The sequence below is a fragment of the Antechinus flavipes genome, chromosome 2 (genome assembly GCF_016432865.1).
Source record: "Antechinus flavipes isolate AdamAnt ecotype Samford, QLD, Australia chromosome 2, AdamAnt_v2, whole genome shotgun sequence".
Lineage (NCBI taxonomy): Eukaryota > Metazoa > Chordata > Mammalia > Dasyuromorphia > Dasyuridae > Antechinus > Antechinus flavipes.
In genome coordinates, this window is record NC_067399.1 from 53,773,926 (window position 1) to 53,792,146 (window position 18,221).

An 18,221-nucleotide genomic window follows, 5' to 3' on the forward strand; every position below is an offset into this window, starting at 1 on the left:
GTACCAGAAAGTCCATGAGCCATTTTCTCATTTCAGATTAGCAGGGCAAGAGCAGCAGTGGTGCTCCTTTGTGTGTGCCTAACCTCTCTGTCACTCCCACCTCCCCCTTTTTCTTTTAGTTAATTCCCCACTGCTTTTGCTATTCCAAACTATGCAGTGATCTTGACCCTTTTACTTCTCAAGTGTTCATTCCTTGAACAACCCTGAATCAGACATCCAGCTCAAAGGGTGTACTTTTTACATATTTGGTGAAAGTGCTACATATTTGGACAGGATGTGGCATTCTAGAATCTTTCACTTTAATCCTCCTATTAATCCCATTGTATTGTATTAAGTTTTGTTTTTTTATCCTTCTGATCAACATTACTGTTTTAAACATCCTAGAAATAAAAGTACCACTCGGTTTAATTTGGGATATAATTCATCCCTATCCACACTGTATTAAATTAAAAAAAGCAACATATTTTACAGGAACCTTACTGATCACACAGCAATTACAAGATTGATGTCAGGTGTTTTGTTAAACATGAACATCTTATACAACCTAACAAGACAGGTTGATTAAGAATTTACATAGCAGTAAAAACACTCATGAAAATTTAGCACTATGGACAGATGCATGCAGAAGGTAAACATAGGCAAACAAGTTGTATACATTTATTAACTATAGTGCCAAGATGCAATAATATTGCTTTTTTTCCATTATGGTAAATAACTCACTAATAGTTGTAGATATTTCACACACATCTAAATCATACAAGGGTAATTTTAGCTGATCTGCTACATACATATTTCAGTCCAACTGGTATAACAATGAACTTTCTGTGATACTCCCATGAAAATAAGTTGTCAACACCCCATGCAAGTAGCAGGAAGTACTTAAATAATTCTTTGCTCAAGATATTAAATAAACTGACATTGTTGAAAGCAGCTTTACCCCTTTGCTACATTCTCTTTACAAAATGACATGCACGTAAACTCAGATGGGTTTGTATGATTAACAGTAATATCTGAAGTATGCTTACAGTTAAAATTTTAATAAAGTATTTTAGTGAAGCAGTTACTTTTCCACTTGAAATATAACAAATCAGACTATAGACTTAACCCAAAAGGTGCAAGGGAGTGCAAAATGAATTTTAATGCTCCAAAGTTCTGGGATGATGTAGTTACTAACAGCATCAGAGAAGACTTATTCTGCTGCACCTGTTTGACAGTCTCTAAATCAGAGCAAATCCATAATATAAGAAACACCATCCCTTTGTTATCAAGGAACTTTCTGGAAACTAAGTATTAAGAAAGCAAGATTCAATTTACCCATAGAATTCATGGTGTTTCTGTATGACTATATAGAAAACAAGTGACAACAAGGAAGTTGCTAGTTTACTAAATTGGAATCTATGCATCAATTCCAGCATAAGCTAGACTTTTTTGCCCCCCGTTTACCCTGTTTTGCTGCAGCCACTGATAGTAAATGGACTTAAAAAAAAATAGATATGACATTTGACAAGCTTACTTAAAGAGAAACTTTCCTATAAAAGTAGCAGTTTCCATACATTACTAAATGCTTAAAGGTTACCACTGGAATTGAAATTCCTATTTTTAAAAAAATTTCACTACAGCAATTCAAATGTCCATTTTATTGGCAACTTAGAATGCAAGTATGTTTCTAAACCTAAAACTTAAAAACAAGATATCCTAGGTGAAAAAAGGAGTTTCCCAAAGCTGTATTGTATATGCTTTTGGAAATGAACATGTATTATTACATATGCATGTAATACAAGAGACAACTTACTAAAAACCCCTAAGGTGGTAGGTAATACTTCTATTTTGGTGAACTGACTGTGATTAGATGAACTGATCAATTTCAGTTGGTAACATCCCTTTTTTCCTGGATGAGGGCTTAAAAAATTCTAGTATAGAGGCTTTGTACTAGGTCTTACACTGAAGATTTCTTTCCAAATGTCTCCTGAGAAGCATATACCATATACAAGAATCCATCTTCATCCTTCTCGCTTTCATACACTTCAGAAATAGGTGTTGAGACGCTCACCATGCTGTGTCCATTCACCAATAGGAAGAAAGCTTGATTAGCATTCAGCTGTAGGCGCCTTCTAATGAAAAAGAACAAAGGCTGATTTAAGCATTTTAGAATTTAAGGCCTTTACATAACTCCTAGATATAAACATGTGGCCCACAACACTTCCAAACCAGTGCAGCCTAAATCAGATTATGGACAAATTAGTGACACTATTTCTATTTGAGACAACAACTCCAGATTTCAATACTTTTAAAGTGTCAGCATGAAATGGGAATGGGGGTGGGAGAGTAAGAATGACAAAAAATTACTTCTATGGCCTAAGAGATTCAAATATGCATCTTTATGGCCCAAAGGTAGTCAATACATCTGGTAACTTTTAGTTCTAGTTTTAGTTCTAGGATTGGCCTATACCTAGCCTTCACTTTTTCCCTTATTATTGTCAAACTTGTTTTAAACTTTATAAACATTAGGAAATTGCAAATAGAAAACTAGAAAGATTTGAATTTTAACTTGTAGAATATAAAATATGTAAAAGAATTAATGAATACCTAATTATTTTGATTAGTTCACTCATGTTGACATGATCTGGTACAAGGAATTTGGTTTTATCCAGTACAGGAAGTTGTTTCTCACCCTTGTATCTTTCTATTATCACCTAGAGGGGAAAAAAACCAGAAAAAATGTTTTTTAAAAGGTAACTGTATAATACTTTTGATATCACACCAATAAATGTTTTCTGTATTTTGTATAGATTAATACCAATACTAAAAGCACATATGGTATACATTTTTTTGTCAAAAATAGAACAAGGATATTGCCAACTAAGTCAAATTAATGTCTTAGACTGTCTTCTTAAGGAACTGCAAATATACCCTATCATTTAAACACTAAAAATTCTTAATGAGAATGAGAATTAATGAGAACTTCATTAAGAGAAGCAAAATAGCATTCACAATAATAATATAAACAGGCCCTTATTGGTACAAATGTGCTTCCCTAGGGAAAAGCCTTTTTACTTTGTAAACACAGAACTTCAGAAAAACATGGGAACTAAATTTGAACAACCAAAAATTACTGGTTGGCTCTAGTCTTCTCTCCCATGCAAGTCAAATCACTTCCTGGTTCAGTTCTTCCTAGTCAAATACTTTTAATTGATTTGTTAAGAAGGATATAGAAGGAACTACATCATTCTCCATAGTGAATCTCTGCTTTTTATAAGTAACAATAAAATAAACTGAAATATCTTCACAGTGAATGTAACAAAGCTTCTATCTGTATATTTAGCACATAAAGGAGTTGAGAAAGATCTAGATTCAAGGGACCAGATACAGCAGAATGGAGGACTGAGTAGACAGTATCTAAGCTCTTTGGAATAGCCACATCTCCATATTTGGGCAATTAACCATGACCAGTTTTGTCTCTAGAAGAATCCAAAGTCACAAAATGTTCCAAGCAAATTTCTCCTGATGCATCTTCCATAGTTTTTTTTAAAAAATAAAATCTCGCACTTAAAGACTAGAAGAAAATAAATCAATGCTTTATTTCAACAATCAATACTTTTTTTCCAGAACCAAGTCATAGCCAAATTGTCCATTCCACAGCATCAAGCAAAGACAAAAAGGGGGGGGGGGGGGGGTGTCCAACTAGAAAGGTAACATCCTGAGTCAAAGAATAAATCTTCAGAAAAGCTTGGCCTACATGACCACCAAATCAAAGGAGTGCCACATAACTACCTTTCAATGTCAGGGAAATTCACTTCCAACAATCTACAAATAGTGCCCTAATCTGTCACTTTGTAAACCTGTCCAAAAATTAAGTCTTCACCTGCAACACTTCTCCCTGTAATATCACTGGCCATTTTGCCAACAATCAAGTCAAGTTCACAGGAATATATTCATCAACAAAGAAAGTTTCTGGCATGTAGTAAGGTGCTGAATCAAAAGGCAATGCCTTCAAAGAGCTCACATTTTATAAACAAACTTTGCAGACTCCTTCCCTGACCACCTTTTTTTGAAAACCAGAATGCCATCGTGTTGTTTTTTAACATTCCTATTTTCCATATCTTTTAAAGTTCACTAATGTTGGCCCAGCAATCTTATATACCAATTCTTTGGTAAGAGATGTTTCTGTCTTGAGAAGTACTAAGAATGAGTCAGAGACCACTGCTCATAAAGATCCTCCAATTGAATGCAAATTAATCCAAAATTAAGACAAAAAAAAAAGGCTGAAATTCACTGGGTAGGATGTTGAAAACATTCCCTCTCCCCTAACCCTCTCTTCCTGCATGAAACAAATCAGGAATGCAACCCAAAGATCAGAAGGCCAAAGGATAATACTATCTCAAACAGGTTTTGATTTTTTCTAACCACAGCTCAAGAGAAGGGAGAGTTCAGCACAAGATTTCCCTGTGCTAGAACCTGTAAGATAACAATGCTTTTCCTATGTAGCTCCTAAAAAGTAAACAAAAAACAAAATGCTTCCATTAATAATTTTAAGTTTAAGAAGAAACCCTAACACCTCACGTGAACAGATTTTCCTTACTCTAATCATAATTTCTATGTTCCTGAAGCCCCAGAAGTAAAATATAAACATAACTACATTAATGGCGAGTAATTATCTAAAATTTTTTAAAATTTTCAATTATGAGATACACGTCTTCAAAATAAATGGTTAAGTAATAAATTCTATCTAGATCACAATTTTGAAAAAGCATTTTTTCCCCTCCCTAACAAAGCAGCTTTACTTACCGGTATCTTAGTAGGATGCTGCTCTCGAATAAGTCTCACATCTTCTACTCTTTGTTCTGCAAAGGAGATAAAAATCATTAAATTGTGCCATGCAATTCCAAACTGGATGGAAAACACTATCAGTATCCATAGAGAACTATGGAGACTGAATCAACACATTCTATGTTCATCTTCTTTCCCCCTTTTTTCCCTTTTCTGATCTTTCCCTCACCCAAAATGATTCATATGGAAATATGTAAAAAATGAATGAATATGTATAAGGAAAATAAAGTTTGAAATGTAAATAGGGAAGATTTCATTTAAAGTGCTTATGTTCAAGATATACAGATAATTTTTACCTTTAATCCCCTATCCATACATGGCCCTGAAATTTAGTCTTCCTATCTGTTCTATGCAATGGCAATGGCCAACAGGCTAGATTTTCCAGACATGTGTCTATCTGACATATGGAAACAGACGTAAATAGAAACAAAGGAGACAGGCAAAATACTTGTACTGTAGAACACAAAATAGAGACCAAACACCAAGGATCAGCTTGATCTCCTTATAGTGTCTGGAGAAGAATTCATCCTAAATTTCATGGCAAGTTCAAAGAAATTTTTCCTCCTGCTGTTCCTAGTTTTGTTAACAGCTCTTAAGAAAAACAAGTAGGAGAAAGAGGAAAAGGCATAAAGAAGCTAATCAATATTTGGGTTTTTAAATAGTTTTTGTCCCAATAGCAAATTAAAACAAACCAAAATGTGTGCAGTTTGCCAGATTTGTCCTCAAAATCGATATCAAAATGTAAATTTCTGATCTCAGATACAATTGCTAGCCTTGGGACAATCGCCTCTGAAGCACATAAGAGTAGAAAGAAGATTCAATGACATCATGTAAATCTTTTATATCTAACTCATTACCATTTGTTTTTTTCATTTTTACCAGCACATATTCCAAAAGTATCCTCTGGAACAGCTCATAAAAAAACTATAGATAGCATTTTAAAAAATGGTCCTCAGCTTAAGAGGCCATAAAGTAGAAGGTGAAAAATACACTCTACATCCATTCTAAAATAGGCAATATGTATTTGATACCTTCCCTATCTCTGCTCTATTTAAGCATATTTCACACTCCAAAATTATCAATTCTCTTTATCTTTCTCAATAATCAAGTTTCATTCAAACTGCTATACCCCTAATTCAGTGTCTCAATAGCCGAGTGCCAAAATTCTTCAAGAGGTACTTAAAAGTATGTTGGTTATCCCATAAATGTTAGAAGTAGGAAGCAAAAAGAAATTTATGGGGCAAGAAAATCGAAAGGGACTCTTTCTAAAACTAGTTTCCTGACCTAGAATGTCCCTAGGATGATCTCCCCCTGCCTTTCATTATGAACTTACAGAGTTCTCTTAAAAGTATCCAATATATTCTGAATGATTACAAAAAGTTTCAAGATGGAGGTTTGGTTGGTTGGTTGGTTAGATGGGAGAAAGGCAGGGACAATGGCTGTATTTCAATCATTTAAAAATTACATGTGTAAACATATCTGAGTTTTCCATGTGGCTAGGAATGCATGCCTTCTATTAAGGTTTAATTCTTATTTAAATTTTTACTTAATCATGAGTTCCAAATTTTATCTCTTCTCCCTCCAAACTGATAAAGGTTTGTGCAAGCTTGTAAAAACATTTTCAAATTAGTCACTTTGTGCAAGAGACTTGAATTTGAAGTGAAAAATAACATGCTTTCAGTTTGTATTCAAATCATTTCCCTCTCCCCCCCCCTCCCCAGGGGCTGATGGATACTATATACTTCATTAATCCTTTGGGATTGTCTTGGATCACTACGTTGCTGAGAACAGTCAAGTTGTTCACAATTCTTCACTGAATAATATTGCTGTTACAATATTCAATACAATGTCAATATTACTGTATACAACATTCTCTTGGTTCTGTTCATTTCATTATGCCCATCACTCCATATAAATCTTTCCAGGTTTTTCTGAAATCATCCTGCTCATCATGCTCAATAATATTCTACTACAAATCATAGACCACTTGTTTTAGCCATTCCCCAACTGATGAGCATCCCTTTCTTTGCCATCATAAAAGAAGCTGCTATGAATATTTGTATAAATAGATCCTTTTTTTGGCTCTCTTTAGGATATAGACCTAACAGTGGTACTGCTGGATCAGAGGGTTTGATCCAAAAGTTTGATGGTGCTTCAGGCATAGTTCCAAATTGCTCTCCAGAATGGTTGGATCAGTTACTGTTCAAACTCTACCAGCTGAATTTTTTGTTCTGTATTTTGCAATGTTAACCAAAATGTGGCAGAAAATAATTCCCATTTTACAGAAGTGACTTCCCTCAAGATGGCAATATCTAGGAACTTGCCTTCCCCCAACTCATCTTTTATCAATACTCTGTTCTTTACATCAGTAACAAAAATCAACACTGTGTAGGACAGAAATGTAATAAAGCTCTAAATTAAATCAGGAAAAGAGCCTAATGGTGAGAAAGCACATGCTCCCCTCAATTTCGCATAGTCAGGTTTTTCTTCTTTTGGCTTTCAGTGGAACCTTTTCAGGCCAGAATGATTCTTTTCCAAGTAGATACTAGATCCTTTAAATTAATAATTCATTTAATAAAAATATCCCAAATATACATTCAGCCAAATGTGTTCTCCAGTTAGGAATGTAGCTTCCCTCCATCTCTTTCAACCACCAACTACCATCTATTACCAGATAAAACAGGGACTGATTATTCATATTAAAAAGATTTCTTGCTTAAATCCCTACTTTAACAAAGGATTCAAGTAAAGTTTCCTTTAAATTATTCTAGTATGTTTGAAATAGAATGAAATGTAGTTCATACAAAGCTGTGTTACTACTTCACAAGATGAGTTACTCCCTATTAGGATCATAGATTCGGATAAAAACAATTTTTGGGATCCTGTCTAATCCTAATCTCTTTGATTTAAACAAGACCAAATGCAAAGGAGTCTTATCAAAGGTCAAATATTAATTGAAAAAAGCGAAATTCGAACCCAGATTCTCAGCAAATCCAAGACTTGTTTCTACTAACTACACCAAGTGTTTCCCAAGATCCTGTACAGTCACTTGCTGGAAGAAAATATATCCAAAACATGACTGGTTGAGCTCAAATTCAGTTACTCTTGGCAGCAGTTACTTCCAATCTGAAAGAGACCCTAATTAACCCTGGAGCAGAAATCCATGCAGATATTTACATTAGCAAGGCTGTTTAAGTATAACTAGTCTTTTACTAAGTAAAACAGGATACAATAGGAGAAAGTGGGAGTTATCAGTAAGTGTAGGTGATTCAATGAAATTTTGTTCACTCAAGTACAATTTATTAAATCAAACTGTTTCAGGCAAATTATTTTAGAAAATATTTGCATCAGAAGACAACTCAAAACGATTTATGGTTTAAATGCAAGATCTGTTATCTTCATGAATATATAATTTGAGCCACTGACAAAGTATAGTTTTTGTTCTTAAATATTTTTGCCCAAGTTCTGCTACTTGATCAACCATAAAGGTGCAAAACATCAATGATTCCATGTACACCAGTTTTCTATCTCTATTAATATCATCCACTTGTGAGAAAGTGAAAATCTTAGAGTTCAGTAGTCTGCACTTAAGTGTATTATTGGTCTCTTGAAGATTCCTGCAAGTTAAGGAATCAATTTAAGCCTGACAGCTACAAATCCCACAAAATTATCAGTCTTTGGATTCAAATTTATCACCATCAGGATTAAGGCAAAGCATTAGCCATTAAGTGATATTTGATACTTTGGTACCAGAAAGCTATTAGAAGAGCCTTTTAAGAAGTTCCAGAAAAAATGAGCTATGGAACCAACTCGCTTATATAGTAAAGGGAAAACTAATTTTCAATTGAAGCAAATTCAGCAGTCATTAAATTTTACTATGCCCAAATCACAATACAAAAAGACAAACTCCACAGTCTCCTTGTATGCATGCTACAATCAAAATATGATCTGTTTTGTAAATAATAAAGACTGCTTTGACAGTATGAATTGCAGAGTAGTAAGTAAATGTTTGTTGGCTAATGTCCTGGATAAATTTAATACCTGTGATTGAGATTGCTGACAGGAGTGGGAAAGCAAAGATTTGAGAGCCAAAAGCTGTTGACGTTTTATGCTCCACCCAGAAGAGGGTGGATGAAATCTGATGGCTTTTCTTGCATGAGACTCGGCCCTAATGGAACAGTCTTAGTGAAAGATTTGAGGAGGAAGGGAGTAGTGGGGAGAAGTCGTTTGAAACCAAACAAAATCTGTCATTCAAGATTTCTTCTATATACTAAGTAATAGCTCATAAAGGTCAATGAAGGTAATTTCTAATAAAGGAAGTTATGTCTTGACCCTGCTAACTCACTCACAGTACTTTTTTAGAAGCTGCTCTGGATTTGGCAGGCTACAATTATAAAGTTTGTTTTGTGCTTCAAGCACAAAAAAATTAAATACTTTGTAAAAACCTGCAACCAATTGAATAGCTTTTCCCGACTCTTCAAAATCATAGTAGACAAAAGTGGACACAATAAAATTCACCTTCTTTGTGGAGCTGAAAGACTACTTAAGAGGTCTTCCAGCAGTATCAGAAGAGGGGACTTCCAAGGTCAAACAATAAACATACTTATTAAACTCCTACTAAGTACCAGACACTACTGTAGGAGATAGGGGCAACTTACCAAGGAGCTTTACAATCTAAGGGGGTTATAAAAAGATTCACATACATTTTATATTCAGCATTGCTTCTAGTTTGACACAAATTGCCTTCCTCGAAAAGGACTAAACTATCATTGTTTTTCCATCATTATTACAGCAAACATTGTAATCAAGACTTTTTTTTTTCCAAGTGAAATCAAGTATGGCTTCTGGTTCCAGTCAAATCTTCAGGGAAACTAGTATGGAGATACTATGGGAGCTAAAAATAGGAACCCAATTTCAGACACAAAAGGAAAATGCAGTCTGCAGAGCTGTGGTTATAAGGATTCTCACAATAGCCACCACAGTACTTTCACAACAAAGCATCCTTAGGTAGGTAACAACTAGTGACCAAAACAAAGGGTTTATTTCAACCTCAAAAGTATTTCATCAGCAGTTACTCCAACTCAAAGACTGGTATCTTTATGATATTCCTGCCACTTTGTCAAATTAACAGTCAATTTATAAGGAACCAAACTACCTGTTGAAAATCTAACCTATAAAAAGCTTTAAAGAGGCTCCAAACAATCCTATATTTAAGGTTGTTTTCACCATGGCCTTCATAACACAAAGCCTGGCAAGTCACTTAACCTCACTGCTCGGGGTTAGAGGTGTCAATGTCCAAATGGAAACAGGTGCCTCTGGGGCCACATGACATAGAAAAGCACAAATTAACATTATCTAGGTCGTAGTGTATTCTTTATTTTGTTCTAACATTTCCCGGTGGCACCGAGTTCAGCGAGGAGTAACCCTTGACTTCCCGGTGGAAAAAGAAACAGCCCAAGGAAGGGGTGAATGTCGCCAAACCATGTCCTCTGCTAGCCAAGTGCCAGAGCCCCCGGGAACAAGACCAAACAAGGGACCCTCCTGGCCCCTCACTCTTGGGGACAAGAAGCTATCCCTGAACCCCGGGGCCCAGCATCTCGGAATCAGGGCTGGACGCTCCGAGCAGGCCGGAGAAACGGCTGACCCGGCCCGGTTCCCCGGTCCGGCCCCTCCGCACTAACTCGGCCACGTCCACGCCCCGACGGAGCTTTCTTTGTCAACTTCCCAGCCCCGCAGGGCATAACGCCAGGTCCGAGGGCTCACACCCGTCCCATAGAGCTCCCATCAAGCCCCCGAGGGTCTAAATCCCTCTCCTCCTCCGCCGGGAGACCCCAAGCGACCTCCACTCCGGGCAGTGCCCCTTGGAGCCTGGACAGCTTCGATTCGGCCGCCCCAGGTCTGGGGTCCCCACCCCCCGAGGCGAAGGCAACGGCCGTTGGGGGGGGGCGGGGGAGCGACGAGGAAACTCGAGACTTCCAAGGGAGCAGCCCCCGGGCGTGGAAGAAGCCCAGGCCCAGCAGGGGCCCGGATCCCCGCGACCGGGAAGAGGCGGGCAGGGAACCTAGCCGGCTCCGGCCGCGGCCTGGGGTCCCATAGGTGCGTCTCCCCCTTTACCCCCCCGGACGTAGGCCTCCCGAGTTCCGGGGCCGCGGCGGGACCTACCGAAGGTCCGGCGCTGCTTGAAGGTCTTCTCCGAAGGCATCGTGCGGGGCGGGGGAGGACCAGGGAGGGGGAGCGGGCTTCAATGGGTCCGACGGGGCCGGTGTCGGCGGGACTCTGGCGATGGAGACCAAGGAGGCGACAGCAGCCACGGAGAGGGAGGTTTCTGAAGTGCCCCTCCGGCCGCAACGACTTCCCTTCTGTCCCCGAAGCCCCGCAGCCGGGTCAGGTGATCCCCGGCGCGTCACAGAGGGGCGGGGCTAGAGGGAGGTCCTCGGGACCGCCATAGCGAGCGTGGCGGAACGCGAGCTGAGAGCGGGAGGCGGTTATGCGCCTGCGTCTGCGCGGCTCTGGGCGGCAGTGCGCATGCGCCCGGGGCGCTGGCTGCACTTGGCCGGCCCTTAGCTCGCGGCAGGGGAGGAGGGGCGCTGTGTGGGTGTGTAGTGATCGCGTCGGGCGGGGTCCACTGGCAGTCCAGGATCATCTCGTCCCCGCCCTCCCGCCAGATCTCCGAGACCGAGGAGTGGTCCGTGTCCCGGGGCTGTGTTCGAGGTCTACGGGCTCCCCTGAATTAGAGCGCAAATCGATTTCTGTAGGCCGAGCCTGCTCTGAGCCCTGGGAATGGCCCCTGTAACCAGAATAATCCTTCATAATAGCTGACGTGAATCCGTGGGCCTCAAGGCGGCACAAAGTACCGAGGTTTGGGGAGTGCAAGACCCCCAGCAGAATTCAAATCCGGCCTCAGCCGCCCCCGACTGTGTGACCCTGGGTCAGTCACTGCACCCTGTTTGCCTTAGTTTCCTCGTCCAACAAATGAACCGGAGGAGGAAATGGCAAAGCGTTCAGGGATCTCTGCCCAGAGACGGGACCCCGCTGAACCAGCGTGACCAAAACGCCTGTGTGGCACTTGCTGTGTGTACTGTGCCCATGGCCGGAGATAATCGTCTCCCGGGCAGGGGTCTTCAAACTACGGCCCACGGGCCAGACGCCGCACCTGAGGACGATTATCCCCCTCACCCAGGGCTCTGAAGTTTCTTTATTTAAAGGCCCACAAAACAAAGGTTTTGTTTTTACTATAGTCCGGCCCTCCAACGGTCTGAGAGACAGTGAACTGGCCCCCTTTTTTAAAAGTTTGAGGACCCTAATAATACCTGGGAGGAGGAGAAGGAGGAACAAGTAACATTTCTGGAGAGCTTTGATACAAAAATATAGCCTTTCAGCTCACCTGCATTCTAATGGAGACAAAAAGCAGTAACTAACTGCAGCTACACAAGATGGATACAAAGTAGATGAACTCACTATTTGGAGTTGGGAAGTAATAGTGACATTTCTCATTTGTCTCCAATACCCACAAATTTGAATATGTTCACTTGTTCTTCTACACCACTTCCAGTTAAAAAAACAAAACAAGAAAAAAGGGAACCAAAATTCTTTATGTAACGCTTAAAGCCAATAATATATTATCATCCCTGTTTTACTGATGGGAATACTGAGGCTCAGGGAGGTCAATTAACTTACCTCAATCACTTCGGTTAATATAAAATTAGGAATTTATATCCTTGGGATCCTAGAATTTAAAGTTGGAAAGAACCTCAGAACGTCTCATTCCAGGATCCCTTGCTTTTAATGTGTCCTAGATTTTTGCAGTCTGGTAAAGTATATGATCTTCTCAAAATAAAGTTTTTTAATGAACAAGATAAAACGCATAACTAAGACTTAAAAAGGAAACTATATGGGAACATATAGATACCTATACACACACACACATATATATATGTGCCTTACATTCTGCCAAAGGCTTCAAATCTGCCAATGAATTAAGGGTCTAAATCATGGGAATGCTTCACTGCAAAGGGAAGAGAACACTTTGTTCTAGTGGTCCTGAGGATGACTGAAGCATGTGTTGTTGAGAGCTAGAGCTTGATCAGACATCAGAGATGTCAAGAAACTGCATGGTGAGCCATCACCAGTCTGACTTTTGTTCTGCCACTAGACTTTAAATCTCTCTGGGAGAGAGAGGTCAGTGATTTGGGGCAATTCTGCCTCATTTAAATCTTAATTCACAGAAGTCAAGATATCACCCTATGTTGTCATTAGTCCTCTTCTAAAAAACAAAGGATGAACAACAACCATTTCACAAGCGTATTTTAAGATTAGAAGCCATGAAGTAAGCAAGAATAAAGAATGAGAGTGAAATGAGAGTGGCCGAGGAACTTGAACATCAAGTAGGAAGATTTCACATCTGGAAGAAAATCCAAGATAACATAAACCCCCCCAAAACAGTTGAAGTTTGAGGCCTGGAAAGACCACTATTGTCAAAAATTAAATCTAAATTTGTCATAGAATCATGAAATTTAGATCCACAAAAAGACCTTAGGGCATGCCCATCCTGGCACTTACTTGGTGCTGATTGATTATAAGATTCTATCCTCTCGTTATAAAAATGATATAACTGAGAGGCAAGGAGGGGAAGAGTTGCCTAAAGTCACACAAGTTATTAATAATACAAAGCAATGATAGTCATGAACAAAGAAGCTTTGACTTTGGAGCCAATTTCTTTTCATAACACAATACTAAAGTTTGCCTTCTGTACTAAAAGTGAAGAAAGGTTAATTGAGCATAGGTTAGTTAACATTATAAAGAATCACATAAAGTCCTTAATACTAATGGTTTGGATAATTTTTAGGAAGACAAGATAATGAAGTGTTCTTTCAGAATGTGTCCGAGCAAGCTTTTGATTATAGGGTCCATCCTCATAATATGTGAGCTTTCAGGAAGAAAGGTACTATTTTTAAAAGATAATGATTAGGCTTTTGCTCTGACCAATCTCTTCCTACTTGTGTTTTCATGAGAAGCACTCAAATTAACTAAAACATGAGGTAATATGACTAGCAAAAAAACAAAACAAAACCCAACAATCTCCCCACCTCCATCACAGGCAAGAGAAGAGTGCAAACATAAGAGACATTCAGAATAGTTAATTTTCAAAGAAAAAACTAAATGTTTTATTTTTTAAAGGATTCTGAAATTCTTATTCTCACTCCCTTCAGAACAAGCTAATATTCAAGTAACTCCCAAGCAATATTTTACCCAAACTGAGCAGCATTCCCATTTGAAAAAACAAAAAGAAAATAAGTTGAATCAATTCTTTGTTCTAGCATCACTCCTTCCATTTGGTGTTGTTTAGTTGTGCATGACTCTTCATGACTCAATAGGCCATAGCACACCAATATTGTCCATGGGGTTTTTCTTGGCACAGATACCAGGGTGGTTTGCCATTTCTTTTTCCTGTAGATGAAGGTAGAGATTAAGTGACTCATTCAGTATCACATAGCTAGTGTTTAGGCTACATTTGAACTCAGATCTTCTTGTCTTCAAATCCAGTGCTCTAACACTGAGTCAACTAGCTGCCTTTCACATACTAACACCCCCCCTCCAAAAAAAAAAAAATGTCCTATATCTATGTTATTTATACATAATTGTTTATCTATTTTTACCTTCAATAGACTTGAGTTCCTTGAGAACAGGAACTTTTGTTGTTGTTGCCTTTCTATTCCCAGTGCTTGACACATAGTAGATGCTTAGTAAATGCTTGTTAACTTGAGTGGACTTGACAGATCAGATTACTGATAGAAGTAATCATACTTAGCTATTTAGATCTCTCTCCTAGCCAATTGCAGCATGGAGATCCTGGGGAACACATCATTTCAAGTAGCCATGGCATCTCAGGTACAGTTCCCAATATGGGATGACACAGGATCACAGAAAACTTAAGAGAACATCTGCTTTGCATTCTGAGCAAAACACACATGCTTCATATGGGCAAAACAATACATCATCCCAAGCAGAAGATGGAATCACTGTGGATTTGACTATTTGTCAGGAAGGTAAAGAGAGGGTACTTGACACACATTAACTCCACACCTCATCATAGCAAACCAATGATGTGTGCATAGCAGGTTTCACGTGGCATATGAAATAAGTTTCTTGACTTGCCAAGTGGTCCTGAGTCATGTCTTTATATCACTTTATTGATCCCAGGAATTATCATTTTATTTATTCTCATAATTATTAGAGGTTCTCTAAGGAACATCATTAGCAAAGTGGAATGCAAGAATATTCTGGCTAGTTTTTTTTTTTTTTTTTAATAATCCTTTTCTATTGAAACTTTTGTTTTAAAAAACTAATAGTGGAAAGAAGAGAAACAAATAGATTACCCACAGATATCGATTGAGTCAATGGGTAGATATTTGTTTGAGGTTTTTGTTTATTAATATTTTTAGAGGTTCCAATAGCAATAGCTATTGTAAAAAAAAAAATTGTATGATCTGATGTCAAAAGTGATCTTAATTATCTTCTTTTGTTTTTGTTCTTTACAATTTCCAAATTTAGATTTTTTTTTAAAACAGAGCAAACAAAAATAATTAAAAATTTCAATTTTAGCAGGCTTATAAAATCAGCAATTACAGTATTTCCAAAATACAATTATTAAAATTTTGTGGACATAAAAAAAAAAAACAAAACGCAAATGCAATCTCTTTCCTGGGCTTTTAATGGTATCAAATACTGACTGTTGAAAGCTTTCTTGGCCTGATCATTGCTTGGTAAGAAGTGATTTTTGCCAGAATATTCAAAATGCAAGGAAAAAAAATCAATGTCTGGTATATGGAGAAAGAACTCACATCTCTTTAATATCCTATGAAGCTTTATGAAATTCACAAAATCTTATTGTGAATATAGGGGAAAACTTATATTAGTTATATTAAGTGATGGGAGAGGATTAATTAGACTATTAAAGTTAAAATTATAAGCATAGTTTAGATATCATTCACTTGAACCCCTCATTTCATAGATAAAGAAAACAAAGGTCCATAGAATTTAAGTGGCTTGCCCAAGGTCACCGAGGTAGCAAAAAACTGTACAGTCTCTAGATATGGGTCCTCAGACTCAGGAAATCCAGTTCTTCCACTAAAGACAAAGCCTTCAGGGATATATAAAATGGCTTCAAATCAAGAGTAGCGGTGTGTCTATACAGGAGTTAAAGAGTTAATTTTGTCATGGCATTTAAAACTTTGTAAAGAAAACCTAATCTCCTTCCAAAGTCCTTATTAATTGGTGTGGGAAATACTTTATGGCAGATTGATGTTTTTAGGACCAGAACAAAGGGCTTTTCTTGGCCTAAAACTCTAATTCTAAATATATCTTATGAGGACCTGATAAGATTCCAAAATGTAAGTCAACTCACTGAATTCATTCCTGCATTCAATAAGCATGCCTTTGACAATCAGCATGTATTTACAGTCCTACAAGGTGCCATTTACATGTTGAAAAAAGCAAAAAACCAAAAAGAAATAAAAACAATTGCTACTCTCAAGGAGTATACATTGTGTTTGGTAATGGGGTAGGGGAGTGAGAGATTATAGACAAAATTAATATATCAATATAAGATAATTGGAGGAGAAAGTTAAAGAAGGGAGGGGAGAGACAGAGAGATAAAAAAGAGAAACAGAGAGGGAGAGAAATAAACTAGTAGACACAAAAGGAAAGACCTTGTGCCATTTGAGCTGAGCTTATTAAGTACCAAGTGCTATGCTAAGTGCTGGGGCTACAAATACCAAAAAGAAAAGTCCTTGTCTTCAAGGAGCTTACATTTTATTAGGACAAGCAACATATGCACAGAAAATTCGATATAAAATATATGCGGTCATTTCCAGGGATAGAGCACTAGTAAGCAACTAGAGGAGGGAGGGAAGGAGAGAGAGAAGCAGAGACAGAGACAGAGCTCATCCTAAGGACCAGGCAAAACACCAGCTGTGTGACCTTTATATTCTAAGGCAGAAGACCACAAAAGAGGATCTGAAATTCTGGGAGGGGTGTGACCTAGGGGCAAGCCAGAGTAAAATTGGTGTGGAAGTTGGGCCTCCTGAAATAGGGTCCCTAGCAGGCAATTCCAGGATTTCTAACAAGATCATGTTGACTGTTGAGAAAAAAGAAAATTGTTGACTCCTTTCCCCCAATACTTTTCACTTCCCAAAAAAGTTCATGACTGTGTGTGTGCCTTTAGCAGGGACTCACTCATTCAGAAGTGATACATACTTTCCACAAAGGAAAAAATCACCAGTCCTAATTGAGTTTCCACAGCTATCTCTGTGCACCAACTCTTCCCCCATAACACATAGTGGTACACTGTACAAATAGACTTTGGAGTAGTATCATCTTCAACAGTCAGGAAGTCAACCAACATTTATTGAATTTCTACTGTGTGCCAGACACTGTGTTCAATTCTGGAGATCTCAAGAAAGGCAAATGACAGTCCCTATTCTCAAGGAACTCCCAGTCACTTGGGGAAATAACAGATAAACAAGCCATAACCAGGTTAAATGGAAATAATCAACACAGTGAAGACATTAGAATTAAGGGGATCCAGGAAAAACTTGCTGTAGAAGGCAGGATTTTTAGCTGGAACTTTAAGGAAGCTATAAAAGCCAGTATTTGAGGATGAGGACAGAGAATATCCCAAGCATTGGAGAACAACCAGTGAAAATGTCTGATGACTTGTGCAAAAAAAAAAAAAAAAAATAGTCAGGAGGCCGGTATCAATGAATCCTAGTATACATGAGAGAGTATAGGATGTAAGAAGATTGGAAAGTTGGAGGTGGTATGGGAGAAGACAGGTCAGGAAAGGCTTTAAAAACTAAATCTGATTTTATATTTGATATTGCAAGTGAGGAGCTACAGAAGTTTATTGAGGAAGAAAGTATATAGTCAAAACTGTACTTTAGAAAATCATTGACAAGAGCAGAGGGAACCACGTGCTATAATTATCCCCATTTTATAATTGAGGAAACAGAGGCAGAGGTTAAATGGCTTGCCCAAATTCACATAGCTAGTAAGTATCTGAGGCTACACTGGAACATGTCTTTCTGAATCCAGATCCCGCACTCTGTTTACTCTGCCTTTGGAAAAACATGAATATAGCTAATGGAGAGATGGGAAAAAACTGGGGATAGGAGACAAAAGATTAGAGGTCAAGAGTAATGGAAGAATATCGTTTGGGGTAGAAAGGCAGAGGGAAAGGTGAAATGATAATAGATTACACTTAGACAAAGATATTTCAAAGCTCAGGAATGCAGAAGTCATGCTTTTGTGATGTTACAATCCTGGTTACCTCCTGTGTATTATTGAGGATGGAGTGGAGGGAAAGGTCATATGAAATGAGAAGATTTTGTAAATTA

At 38.2% G+C, this 18,221-nt stretch overlaps 1 protein-coding gene across 1 annotated transcript; it reads right to left on the reverse strand.

Annotated features, from left to right (window-relative positions):
• Positions 1–403: 403 nt before the first annotated feature.
• On the reverse strand, positions 404–11,377 carry MAP1LC3B (microtubule associated protein 1 light chain 3 beta). The gene is made up of 4 exons (XM_051974830.1): positions 10,990–11,377; positions 4,786–4,841; positions 2,587–2,693; positions 404–2,111 (listed from the first exon to the last, which is right to left on the reverse strand). Exons 1-4 carry the CDS (start codon positions 11,027–11,029, stop codon positions 1,937–1,939), a joined length of 378 nt encoding a protein of 125 aa, XP_051830790.1. The 5' UTR covers positions 11,030–11,377; the 3' UTR covers positions 404–1,936.
• Between the last annotated feature and the right edge of the window lie 6,844 nt (positions 11,378–18,221).

Coding starts and splice junctions, on each gene's coding strand:
- MAP1LC3B (XM_051974830.1), bottom strand. CDS start 11,029: ATGCCTTCGGAGAAGACCTTCAAGCAGCGCCGGACCTTCG. Junction 2,694..4,785: donor AGCATCCTACTAAGATACCG/GTAAGTAAAGCT, acceptor TTTCCCCTCTAG/GTGATAATAGAAAGATACAA. Junction 2,112..2,586: donor GAACTAATCAAAATAATTAG/GTATTCATTAAT, acceptor CTTTTTCATTAG/AAGGCGCCTACAGCTGAATG.